Raw genomic sequence first — 14,272 nt, forward strand, 5'->3', positions numbered from 1 at the left:
AATGACTGATTTAGAAAAAAATCTTTTTATGAAATGTGTTTATCTATAAGTTTAGAACATACTTAAGGCAAAAAAAATTTCTTTAGTGTTACTTTTTTCACCTTATATATGAAAAAAGTAGTTTCTCACATTTTATGATAAAAAAAGGTATAGGAACAAAAAATATGTTTTTTCTTGATGTAAACACAATAATTGGCTTAAAATATATCATCTTACATATAAAAATCAAATATAGAATCCTTTTTAGAGTCAATATAGTGCAAAAAGTAACCAAGACATTTTTGCAAAGTATGAAAATCTAAAGAAAATAGTTCTTTTTGATTTTGATAAACATATCAGATAAATGTGTATAAAATTAGTGATCATAAACTATAAAACATGTTATAAGTTTTTTCAACACTGTCATTGATTAAATTGCACTTTTAGGTTTAAGAATTACTGAAGTAGTGCATTAAAACTCTTTTTATGTTGTAATTAAACAAAATAAATGCCAAAAAAGCAACTACAAAATGGTCTACTGCATTATAAAAAACGCCTAATTGTTGATTTGAATTTATTTTGTTTAATAACTTAATAAAAAGAGTTTTTATGTGCAACTTTGGTAATGAGTAAACCTAAAAGTGCATTTTAATCAATGATAGGATTGAAAAAAGTTATAACTTGTTTTATAGTTTTTGATCACTAATTTTATATACATTCATCTGATATGTATATCAAAATCAAAAAGAACTATTTTCTTTAGATTTTCATACTTTGCAAAAATGTCTTGGTTACTTTTTGCACTATATTGACTCTAAAACAGAGTCTATATCTGATTTTTACATTTAGGATGATAGATTTTATGCCAATTATTGTGTTTATATCAAGAAAAAAAATATTTTTTGTTCCTATACCTTTTTTTATAATAAATTGTGAGAAACTGCTTTTTTCATGTATAAGGTGAAAAAAGTAACACTAAAGAATATTTTTTTGCCTTAAGTATGTTCTAAACTTATAAATAAACACATTTCATAAAAAGATTTTTTTCTAAATCTGTCATTTAAGGCATAAAATTAATTTTGCAAATTAACATTGCAGATTTTTGCAAATAACTTGCAAATATGATTTCTGCGGATTTTCTAATTTACATAGGCGTTTTCTATGAATATTCCTCTTTCCAAAAATACCTCACTTGTCAAGATTGGATAAAAAAATCTTTGTTGTCGAGATTCCTTAACTGTGTTTATTAAAACCAAGAACAGCAATGTAAATCAAATAAAACCAAAGGATTTCGCTCACTGCTGAACCCAAATGGTTCTCCTTTACAGTGTAGATTCTCAAAGGTCCTAGAAAGGTTTAAAGCTACTTTGGGGGAGGGTACCTACACCCTCTCTAAAGAGATCGCAAAAAAACATTTTCATTCAGCGTAGCGTAGTCGATAGTTTAGTATAACTATATGTATGTCTTAAACATTTAAAAGTACACAAAATATATAGCACCTTATTTTGACATGTGACGGGACAAATGTAAATACCCTAGTTAAAGCTATGAAGCAGCTACGCTACTTGCAAATAAGGACGAACTTACCAGGACTATTTAAACCTTCTTCAATCGCAGCTTATTTGGACAAAAGTGGCGGACAAACATAAATACCTTAGTTAAAGCTATGAAGCGGCTACGCTACTTGCAAATAAGGACGAACTTACCAGGACTACTTGAGCTGCGTGACTGAGGACTGTTGGGTCGAGTCTTCTTCACTGACAGATCTTCGGGAGCATCTTGTACAGGACCTACAATATAAATTGTTGATTGCCTTGTTGAAGTCAAAGAGTATCTATCAAGGGAGAGACTGTTTATTACACTAGTCCCCAAATATTTAAAATAATATTTTCTTATTCGTTATTAACAACTTTATGGAATTTTGTTGAATTTTAATTGGTTGGTTCATTGAGTTAAGTGTCCAAAAGTTTCAACAATTAATTGTAATCTAAATAAGGGGTAATTTTGTATATCATCATTGGGAATATTGGCCACCGTCTAAATACTTTAGAAACTGCTGCTTTAGGAAAGTCAAATAAAATAAAACTCATAAGTTCGCATAAAAATCCACTAAAGTTACCTAATTCACTATTTGAAGAGGGTGATGAGCTTCTAGTTTCTTCTTCGTCCTTGAGAGTTGAGTTACCCTCCTCTGATTCGTCCATACCCTCAGCAGGGCCAACCTAATAATAATAATATATATAACTCTGATTCATCCATATACCCTCCGCAGGGCCAACCTAATAATAATAACATATATAACTCTGATTCGTCCATACCCTCGGCAGGGCCAACCTAATAATAATCATAGATAATAGAAATACACTCTGTAGAAGCACATTAATCATCCCTAGGCCAATTATATTTATTGGTAAACTTAAAAACTGTTTTTTGTAAATAAGGAAGATATGTAATAGAAATATACTCTATAGAAGAGCAATGGTGAAACGACAAAACAAAATATGCCAATGCTATAATATTTTTTAAACCAGTAAATGTAAATCAAATACAAGTATATCAATTTATGAGGACTTGTATTTTTTACACAAACCTTAACAATTAAAATCCACATAAGACAATTAAGAGCAGAATTATATTCCTTTAAGTCAACCATCTTTGATGCTTGACCGATATTAACTAAAAGATTTTATTACAGTAATTCAAGAGGTAAATTACTCTCTTACGCACGTATAAAATACATATCCTCCAAATGACAAACCATATCAATCAAAATCTAATTGAGAGCAGAATTACACTCATTCACATTCTCTCTGACAATAAAATACCATAGGACATAATTGAGAGCAAACTTACTCTCTTATAACTTGTATATTACACAATTTCTATGAAATGAAAAGTTTTACAATTATACCAAGGGCAAAAGAAATGATTTTGGATTAATGGCGTGGGCCCTAAACTCGATCTTAGGGGCTATGTCCAAACAGAGTATGGGAAGCTTTTTGCTTTTGTTTTGCGGGGGGGGGGGAATATCTCTTCCCAATATGCCCAAACCTGCTTCGGACTATACTAAACTTCCATGGAATATGTAAAGCTATTGGTTTAGCCTTATACATGATCTTAGTGAACATACACACACAAATTCAAGCTTAAATATTTAATTAGACCAAGTTTGAATAAAACTATAAAACTCACCATATTTTCTTTGCTGGTATGTGAGTTGGTTGGACTGTTACTGTTGCTGGCATAACCTGCTGACAAGCTTCCAACAGACATCATACCTGAAATAAAAAAAAAAGATTAAAAAAAATATATCCTTGTAAAAATCATCATCGAATTGCTACGCATGAAGGGAAGGTACAATAGGCTTTAAATTATACCAGTGCTCTAACAGTGTTGTATAAAAAATGCAGTAGTTTGTTGGCTTAAATTCAAAACCATAATATAAATCCACATGAGGGGTAATTTTGTTTATCATCATGGTGGTGTACATCAACTTTTTGTCCTTTGACTTATCCCTGAAGATCTCTGTTGGTTTCAATTTAAAGATGAAACAAATAAGTTATTATAAAAGAAATGATTTATACCTTTCTAAAGTAAAAATGTATGTAAAACAAAATTTCATGATTATATAAGAATCAAATTGTGCCTTGTAAAAGTTTGAAATTGTATAAATCAAACTTAGGAATGGAATTTAAGAGGAAACTAAAGATACTTATCCATACATAAAAGTGCATTTTGTGTTCTAAATACATATTACTTATGAAAAGAAGTATTATAGATTTTTTTAAGTTCAGAAAATAAGCCTTTTTTATTGATTTTAAATTGATTTTATAATACTAAGAGCACTCTATAATGATAACTCCTTTTTTTTTCAAAAGTCGATCAAAGTATATTTTTTTAAGAAAAAAAAGTTTAATTTGTAAAGATATTTTGTAATTTAAGTTGTATGATTAATCAAGAAATTTGTATGGTAAATAAAGATGAAAATCTGAGCGATTAATTTGATCAAAGCATGAACTAAGGGACAGAGTATCATGGATAGAACAGTGGAAGATACCCCCCCCCCCCCCACCAAAAAATAGTATAAATTTGCAGGGATAAGCCAATTGCAAATAAATTGATTTACATCCCCAATGATGATACACTAAATTACCCATTCTGTAGATAAAAATTATTGGTTGAAACGTTTGAACACTCAACTTAATAAACCAATCAAGAAAAATTCACTTAAGTCCCCAAAGTTTTCAAGCCAACCAATACGAAAACGTAATTGTACAACACTGGGGACGAGTGTAATAAATAGTCCCTCTCTCTCTGATAAATATGTGTAAAATTCTGCCTTTGATAGTTAAATTTTGTTAAATCAGCTTTGTCTTCTCCCTCCCACATAATCACATAATATCCACTTATGTCCCTGTAGTAGGTGGCAGGAAATACAAAAAAAAGAGGGAGAATAGGGAGGGGGGGGGGGCAATTAAACCCACCCTATCTAAAATTACCTTCAAAGCAAATTTGGGAGGGAAAATGGGTGAAAAAAAGTTGTGAAAGGAAGTGCGGTAAACAGAGAGAGGTAAGAAGACAAATTTAAAGATTGTAAATGTTGGGGGGGGGGGGGGCAAGGTGGGAACATTTCTTTGTTTTCTTGTGAAAAAGCGTGTGCAACTACGAAGAATAAAAACAGAACACAGGCAATATAAATCGGCGCACACGCCCCTACTCCAATTCACATCTTAAATAAAATCATAATAAAAACATTTGTTTTATATAATCTTATGTATTGCTCCGATTCAAATTAGATATTAAATATTTTAGAATGAAAAAGAAATGAAAATAATAAAAAAAATTTAAAAGCAGTTATTTTTTCAATTATTAAGAAGTAGCGCAGCAATAAAATTTTTAGTTGAAAAAAATGTTATCAAATTACTACGTAATTTAATTTTTTTTATAAGATTTAAAGAAGAAAAATCTAATGAGCACATCAATAAAAATATTAAAATTGTTCTTACACCATCAATTCATTTCAAGGAAAAACTAAAAATTCATATTTTATGCTAGAAAATTATATTTTTCATTAAAAAAATGAAATCAATGATTAAATTTCTAATCTAATAATCATTAAAATAATTAAATTTTTACAATGATCAGTGAAAAATAAAACATGCAGTAAAATTATAAAAAAAGTACATTTTTATCCAAAAGTAGCGTGCTATTGCAAGTTTAAAATCCTTTTTAAAAAGTAAAAGGATCTTTGTCTGTATGTCTGTCTGTTTGTACTGAAGGATCTCGCTAACTGCAGAACCGATATGGTTCTCCTTTACAGGGTAGCTTCTCAAAGGTCTTTGGAAGGTTTAGAGTTATTTTGGGTTAGGTTTTCACTACCCCCTCAAGAGAAAAAGAATAATAGGCTAAAACCATCTCAAGACTTAAATTTTCAAATAAAATAGCTTAAAACCCCCCCAGGACCCATGTCAAGCTTAGCCAAAGTTGAGAATTCGGCTCAGTGGTTGCTGAATATTAAGCTTCCGAAAGAAAAACCTTACTACTTATTATAGGATAGGATTATATAACAATAGTAATCCTCAGAACAATTGTTTAAAATGACAAAATTATAAAACAGCCACGCAGCCAATAAGATAATAAAATTACTGTACAAATACAAATTTACTGGCATAATTGAAATTCAAATCATTTACTTTACACAATAATTCATTAAAATTTACAACTAAATTGTTTTAAAATAATAATAATCTAGCGCCAATGATATACTTAGGGATAGGGTTCATACTACTGGAAAAAAAGTAGACCATATGTAAAGACCATTCTTTTTTTGCAGCACAACTACAAGGGATCTAAAGGGCTAAGCCAATGACATATAAATTAATGTACATCCCCAATGATGACACACAAAATTACCTCTTCTGTAGCTTAAAATTAGTGCTTGAAACATCTGAACACTCAACTTATAAACCAACCAATCATAATTCAGTTAAAGTCCCCAAAATTGATAAGCAAACGAATAGAAAAATTTTAATAAAACGTTGCGGATTTGTGTAATGAACAGTCCATTGTCCCCTCTCTCTCTGACTAACATTACAGGTTTCTTATAATATTATTATTTTTAAGAATCCATTACCCTTTCCGAGCCTACCTCCTAAAACCTGCTAGCTTGTGACGCTTGTGAAATTTATTTCATTACTTGGGTGTAAAGTGTAATTCATAAAAATTATGAGAAGTTGATTTTTTCCCATAAATTTTTAAAAATGATTTTGTACCCAAATTTGTTGTATTAATGAATAACATTAACGTGGATGTATTAACATCTTAGGTTGCTAATATGAACCTCATTTATAGGTCACATCATTCATCCAGTAGTAAGTGCCAGCTGCGAATATCACTGTATTAGAGTACATGAAAATCTGGTACAACATCCAAGTAATAATATTGTGGTACTTTGTTATTAAGAAGAGTAAAAAATAAAATTCTCGCTACCGTTAAAACTGATTGAATAGTAATAAATTAGCTTATACGTATATGTAACATAAGTATGGAGGGTGTGCGATCATTTACACACTGATAATCAGAACGGCATATCATTACAACAGCATAAACTGTCCTTTCACAATACTTTAATCTTGTCATAAACTTGCTATTGTGTCTTTATGCGACTATGATAATTATACAGATATGCAGGGGTCTAAAGGGATAAGACAATGACCAATAAATTGTTGTACATTACACATTCCCAATGTTAATACACAAAATTACCGCTTCTGTAGATTACAATTAGTGGTTGAAACGTTTGGACATTCAGCTTAATAAACAAACCAATAAAATTCATAATAGTCCCCAAAGTTGTTATATTATTATAAAACTTTGGGGACTTTGTGTAAGTAAATACACACCCTAGTATAAAGTTATTTGAAAATCTGACTTGGATAATAAAAGTTTAATGATGCCTTGGTTACAAGGTCTAATAACTAGCCAACAAAATTTCCCATTTTTATTATCATTCCATTTTTGCGCGGATTCTTTTTTTTTATAGGGGATAAATCATTATTTTTACATATACCACTAGGGGTGTGCAAGAGTAGGATGGTTTAGGGGGTTGTTAACACCCATAAGCAGAAAAAAAACTAAATTTTTTTATTTTCCATAACCCCACCCCCTTCCTTTCTTTCTTGTTAAATGTTTGTGTGCTTCGCGCACACCTCTAGCAGAGTTCCTGTGCACGCACCTTTTTACAATTTACATGAGTTTTAGTTTTCTGTGAACTTAAAAAGGATGTTCTTGGATTTTGTCTTATTATGAAATGGTTATTTTTCGCATCGTATTATAGACAGTTTACCGCGGATATAAAAATGTACAATTATAGGATTAAATGATAATTTTTCAGTATGGCTGAAAACCGGTTCTAATCCACCGGACATTCTTCGGTTTTGAATCCATACTGGAAAGTTTTATTCCTAGAAATTTTTATCAATGAAGTATCAATTCTTGTCAAAATTTTTGTTATTTCTGAGATACTTTTAAACATAACAAATTATATTTATAAATAGTTTACTTTTGAATAAAAAATTTGCATTAAGTTGTTAAGCAAATTTAACCAGTTTTAAAGCACAATTATAAACGGATCACGACGTCAAGTTGGCTTTTTTGAAAATTTTAATGATTTTGAATTTATTTTCGCTACAATCATTAGCTTATTCAAGTGAATGACAATTAGTTACAGTTGGGATGTAGAATTTTTTTGTTCACTCTTAAAAACGTTCTCCAATCAAATATTTAAACAATTTTTATACTGAACTTGCTTTAAAACTTGTAACGATCGACCTTTTTAGGGATCTAAAATAATAAAAAGGTATACATCCCCAATGATGATACACATAACTACCACTTTAGTAAATTACAATTAGTTGTTGAAACTTTTGGACAATGAACTTAATGTAATAACCAATCAAAATTCAAGAAAAGTCCCCAAAGTTGTTCAGCTAACGAATAAGAAAACGTTATTATAAAACGTTGAGGACTAGTGTAATAAACAGCTCAATGTCCCCTCCCTTCATTGCATACGCTTACACAAATTACTACTAAAATTACTACTTTTTAAGAGAAAATAATACGTTCTATCTTCCTAACTACATGATAAACAATTGCCATGAAATCTAATTTTACCTAATTTCATTGATACACTTTTTACATCATACTTTAACATTTAATACAAAAATAAAATGTTGTTTTTGGACTCTTGAGTGGTAAAAGGGGGGCAGAAAAATAGTCTAAAGCAATCCCAATGCTTAAATTTAAAAAAAATAGCTTAAAACCATCCCTGGACCTTTGTAAATCTTTATGAAATCTTGAGCTTCATACAAAAAAGCTTACTACTTTATACTTTTTTATTGGAAATATTTTAAGTCAAATCATTAACAGTAATAGTAACAAAAATAACATTAAGTGTGATTTGAAATCCATTTGAATCCAAAATTTAGCTATAAAACTAATTGATTAAGAACTGCCTTTAAAATCTACCCATTACAGGGAATTGGATAAATATTATAAAATAAAATTAAATATTATAAAAAATATTGGGATATAGGTAAATCAAATTTACATATTTTTATGTAAAATTACTGAAATATTTATTACTGGTGGTGGTACCCTCTCCAAAAACCTTCACTGAACAAATTAGAAGCTCCACTATAAAGGAGAGTCATATCGGTTCAGCGATTAGCAAGATCATGTATTACACTCACTCACACACACACTCACTCACACAAACACAAACACTGAATGAAATTCACACATATATCCTTTTTTTAAAATTTATTTTAATCATTTCATTCTGTTTCTGTGAATTTAAGTTTCAAAGTCATTTAAAATCTTGTAAGCTCGGCCTGAGAAAATGCGCCGTCTCTGACTGGATGTTGGGCCGACCAATAAACCGGAAATAGTTCTGTACAGTAGTCATAGGGGGCGCTTAGAATCCTACCAAAATAGCATACAAAAGCATAAATTTGTATCTACTATAAAAAAAAGGAATAAAAATAAAATATTCATGTAAAATGTAACAATTCATCTAAAAATAACAATGTCTGACATATTACATGTTTTAAAACAAAGCATGCCATAATTGTTGGCATTAAAGGAAAAGCAATATTTCGCAAATTAAAGCTATAAATAACAAAAATGCTAAATTTTATTTCTTCTCAGATTGACATGAACACCGTAAAGTCATATTTGAGTGAACATTTTATAACATACTCCCATAATTATAGATAGATAGAAACAAGGAGAGAAAAGAGCTCGTTTATTATTAGACAAACCAAATCGCGATCAATTCAAAATCAGTTTTAGCACATATTGATATCTAATAAAAAGAAAACTAAAAAAAAGTTTGAAAATTTGAAGCAACTTTCTTAAGATTAATTAAATTAATTTAATTTTCTAGCTATACTTTTCTAATTATGGATGTTGTCATCCATGTTTTTAATATTTCAAACTAAATTTATTCGGCGACACCTTTTTTATAATTTGTGTCCAGATTAATTAACCTTTGTTTTAAAATTCAATAAAACAAAGATTTAATTTAAATTACTTTTTTCGCAGTTACAATTTGAATTTGTATGATATTTTTTTTAAACAATCGCCTTTGTTTTAAATTAAAATTAGTTGATTTGCATTAATCTTCAACCTTACTCCTCTCAAATATCTATTTGCTATTAATCAAAAAAAGATTAACTTTACTTTTTAAAGTGTTAACATTTAGCATTGATGTTTATTGTACGTATGGTGTGCCTTAAAATCCGCACAGCAAAGACACAATATCACATAATTTAGAGTAATCTAACGATAAAAAAATCCTATCTAATTAATATGAATGTGTATAATGTTTAACCACCTAATCAAGATTTAATAAAAGTATTCAATGTTTTTAGGCCAAAGAAATAGAAAACAAAATATAAAACTTTGGGTACCAGTATTACTTACAGACCAATTTCCTTACAAAAAAAACTATTCAGTATAAATCTTTCTCAACCCAATTTAAAAGGAAAAAAGTCTACTTCATCATTCCTTACCTTATCTGAGCAAAACTTTTATTGCTATAGTAATAATTTGCGATTAAAAAACTATGCAGAATTTAATGCACACTTTATTGTACTTGTAGAATATATTCTGAATGACAAATGCAAATTAAATTTCTCTTTGCAAAAGAGTGGGCATAAAATAGAAAGCTTGAAATCAGCAACTTTACAATTGGTCAAAAATATTTTTAGTGGAATTTTAAAAAAATTGTTTAAATTATGTTGCAGACTTGTTATTTTTGCTCCTACATTTAACTGTTTAATGATTAATTTATTCTCAATTTATTGCATATTTTAGCTGTTCTCTTTTTTGTTGAAATAATCCCACAATTTCTTAGCCTTAGAAATTGGCCACATGGAAAGACAAAGCTTTTTATCATCCATTGAAATGACGAGAGAAAAAAAGAACATGAACTGCAAGTGTGCAAAGGCATTCCGCCAGTCAAATGTAGGGGATGTTCAAGCTTTTTATCTTTAGGGGGGTAAAATGAGGGGTTTTAAAGGATTGATGGTGGAAACCTACTGTATATGTTTAACAATTTTGAGGGGATTAAAATGAGGGGTTAGTAAGTTTTAGCCCTATTGTTGGACCATACGATGCAGAAACTATTGTGTCCTATTCTAAATTTGAAAATTAAAGAAGCAAATATTTTAATTTGAATATTTGTTGATTATAGAGTAGCCGTGCTTCTGAAAAAATACTTAGGCCCTTTGCACACTTCATTGGCATAAATTTATGCATACAGGCCATACATCTATTACCCACCCCAAGGACATGTAATATGAAAACTACATGGTATAACATTGAAGTTAAAGATTGGAAACAAAAAGGTTGTTGAACAGTCAAAAAAAATTATTTCAAAAATTTGTTAAAAGCTGTATAACGAAAATTTTTGAAGCTTTTTATAATGCCTATAAAAATAAAGTCCTAATGGCCTAAAATGTATACTGGCATGTCATTGGTGATTTAGTCTGTGTATTCGCCTATCAATGGTCATTTGTATGGTATGGCGTCATTTTTTAAAGGCACTATATGGAGCTTCAATTTTTTTCTTAATAACTGTCTTTTCCTTGGACAATATCTACTTGAATCTGTATTGTGATCGGCCCAAAACAATGGGCACATCAACATTTTTTTACGCGGGAAATATTGAGGCTGAAAACAAAGCGCGGCAATTTCTTGAATCCTTGCGCTCACTCACTTACAGTCACACACCACATTAATAGTTTTGTGCAAGTAATCATGGTAATGCTCGGGTTATGCTCTTTTTAGAAGCGAAGCTACTCTAAAATTTTAAAAAATCTATTGGTCAGTCAATTCTTACAGGAATCTAAAGGGATAAAACATCCCCATTATGGATACATAAAATTACTCATTCAATTAATGGTTGAAGCGTTTGGACACTCAAATTAAGGATCTAACTAATCATAATTCACTAAAAGTCCCCCAAGCAAACGAATACGAAAAAGGCTACTATAAAACTTTGGGAACTAGTGTATTAACAGCCCATTGTTCCCTCTCTCTCTCTCTGTGGCTTCCTATGTTTTATTTCAAAGTTTCTGAATTTCTAAATTCTAAATTCAGAAATTCGGGATGAAAAAATATGTCTGACTTAATCCCGGACAAACTAAACTTAAACATGAAATTATTTATGCAAAATTTTAAAATGGCGTTTTCTTATTCAAAGGGGACTTTTAATGAATTTTGATTGATTGGTTTACTAAGTTAAGTTTTCAAACGTTTCAACCGCCAATTGTAATCTATAGAAGGGGTAATTTTGTGCATCATCATTGGGGATGTATATAAATTAGTCGGCTTTAGATTCCTGAGAACCTTCTCACTATTTGCAACCTGATCCATCCGTCTGTCCGTCCTTTCAGGTGGGGTTATCTTTTGTCATTTCTTAGGAAAATTTTGCAAAACAAAAAAAGAATGAAACAAAGTCAAAATTAGAGGAAAGTGATAATTTTTATCGTTCTCAACATTTTTTTCCGACTGAAAACATGGGAGAAAAAATAACAAGGGTGGAAAATTCATAAATGCGCGAAAAACGAAACAAATTAGGTTTTTAGATAAATAATTCATACATCAAAAGAAATTGAATTTTACTTTTTTTATGTTCTCTAATTTAGTTTGGATTTTTAGGGAAGCTTCGCATGAATCCAAAGCAGGTTTTTAGCTATTTCTAGAGTTAATTACGGTGCAAACCGCCTGTTTTATGTTTCTACAAAACTAATCAGTGGCGTGCACAGCGATTCACAAGGGGGTGTGAAGTCATTAGTGTGTGAACAAAGGGAAATCCAAATTACAATTTTAAGGGGATGTTGACAATTCCGTTAAACGCGCGCCACTGTACAAAAGGACAAAGAGCATGGACAGACAGAACCAAATCATAGAGAAGCTCCACTCCACAAACAAAAAAACTGTGAGAGACATGGGACGACGGGATGGGGGGGGGGGGTAGGTAACATATCGCATGCATAATTCAGATCCTAACAATAAAATTTTGTGATATTTCTGAGAAATCTCACTTTGTAAACAAAGAAATGAAATTTCCGTGGTGCGAAGAATGGATTGGGATTGTCAGAATTTTGTTTTTTGTTTCTTCGGCAAAATTTTTTTCGAAAAAGATAAATTTTGGGTGTAATGTCGACGAAAATGACAGACATTACCTATCTAATCATATCTAATTCAATTATATAAAGTAATAAAGGTTTTTGTCTGTAGCTTAAGATTTCGACAACTACTGAACCGATAGAGTTCCTTATTTTATAAAGGCTAATTCATATTTAAGATTAAAGTATTAAAGTACATTATATACTAACATCGCATAATTTAAATGGATTAAAATCTCAAATTCTGGTATTTTTTTGTTTAGCAAATCTGTAAATTGTATGTTAGAGAATCTTAAAAAGGCGCCTTTAAATATTAAGAAAGGAGGGAAGGGGGAAAAGTTCACAAGATGCCAAAAAATGTGCTAAAAAATTGCCTACCACACACAAACAAGTCTCTTTTAAATAAACAAGAACGATACTTTAAACCCATTTAATTATTTTTAAACTCTTATTAACAAGAAGCAAGAATAGTTATTTATCGCGGATATTTAAAAGAAAATTATAGGATATGCACCAGTTTTGTTAGCCCCAAGGGGCCGAATGACCGGGATAACCAAAACTGTATTTATTTTATTATCTAATTTTAATATTTTTGGAAAATTGGTTGTAATACGATGATTTACATGTTTTTTCATTATGGCTGAGAACCAGTTCTAATCCAGTGGATATTAATCGGTTTCGAAGCTATACTGGAAAACAAAAAGTAGCTTTGCGCATAAAAAATATGTGACACTGAAGATGAAAACAAAGAGTGAGGAAATAGCAAAAAGTTTATAAAAATGTCTTTACAAATATGAACCTTGCTTGCTTTAGATTAAGTAAACAAGGTCGATTACTTTCATAGCTTTTGCCATTATAATACTACTTTTAAATAACACTAGCGGCTACGCCCACAATGGGCCTCTAGGGGGACAATTATATTTTTTTGGGAGGGTAAAGATAACCTAAAATAGTTAAAAACCTTCCCTGGACCTATAAGAAGATTCTCCGTACAACCATGTCGGTTCAGCGGTTAGAGAGATCCTTTGCTACAGACAAAAAGCTTACTACTTTTTGTAATAGGATTATATATTATGCTTTGTACTCTATTCAAGAAGTGTAATATTATCATATTTGTTTAAAGACGGTAAATATTTGGCATATTTTTTATGATATAAAGAATTGTATCTCATTATACAATAGCATGCTGCGATTTCTTTGCAATCTTTTATTACAATCATTGTCATCTTAAAAAAAGAGTATCTTTAAACTGAAGAATGTTAGAAGCTAAAAGAACAAACAAATTATACATTAGCTGCGCTACCAAAAGGTCGAATTGGCCTGTGGGAGGTAGGGAACAAAATTAATACTGGGATGGGGGGGGGGGGGAGATTAAAATTGCGGTGGGGGGGATGTTGCAAAATATTTGATTTAGGCAAAACATGAAATCTTATTTTTGAAAATAATTGCAAAAGATATTTTCTCTCTCTTAACCTCTCTCAGTTTGTTAGGTGAGATTTTTTTGTTTTGTTTAGTAGTGCAGCTACTCTATAAGTAGAGTTTAACCTAATGTCGGTCCGTCCTTTTTCTATATTCTTCTCTTTGTCATATGGACATAC

The 14,272-nt window shown here is 30.4% G+C and overlaps 1 protein-coding gene across 4 annotated transcripts in view; it reads right to left on the reverse strand.

Moving 5' to 3' along the window:
- LOC145327664 (uncharacterized) overlaps window positions 1–14,272 on the reverse strand; it is a 147,407-nt gene that overhangs the window by 12,497 nt on the left and 120,638 nt on the right. For all 4 annotated transcript variants that reach the window (XM_080171213.1, XM_080171211.1, XM_080171212.1 and 1 more), the window contains exons 2-4: window positions 3,172–3,257; window positions 2,099–2,201; window positions 1,686–1,769 (exon numbers count right to left, since the gene is read on the reverse strand). In XM_080171213.1, coding sequence (XP_080027339.1) covers window positions 1,686–1,769; window positions 2,099–2,201; window positions 3,172–3,255 — 271 coding nt within the window. In that variant the 5' untranslated portion in view covers window positions 3,256–3,257. The remainder of the gene's footprint in view (window positions 1–1,685; window positions 1,770–2,098; window positions 2,202–3,171; window positions 3,258–14,272) is intronic.

This window comes from Acartia tonsa, chromosome 9, assembly GCF_053477335.1.
Source record: "Acartia tonsa isolate MP-2025a chromosome 9, ASM5347733v1, whole genome shotgun sequence".
Lineage (NCBI taxonomy): Eukaryota > Metazoa > Arthropoda > Copepoda > Calanoida > Acartiidae > Acartia > Acartia tonsa.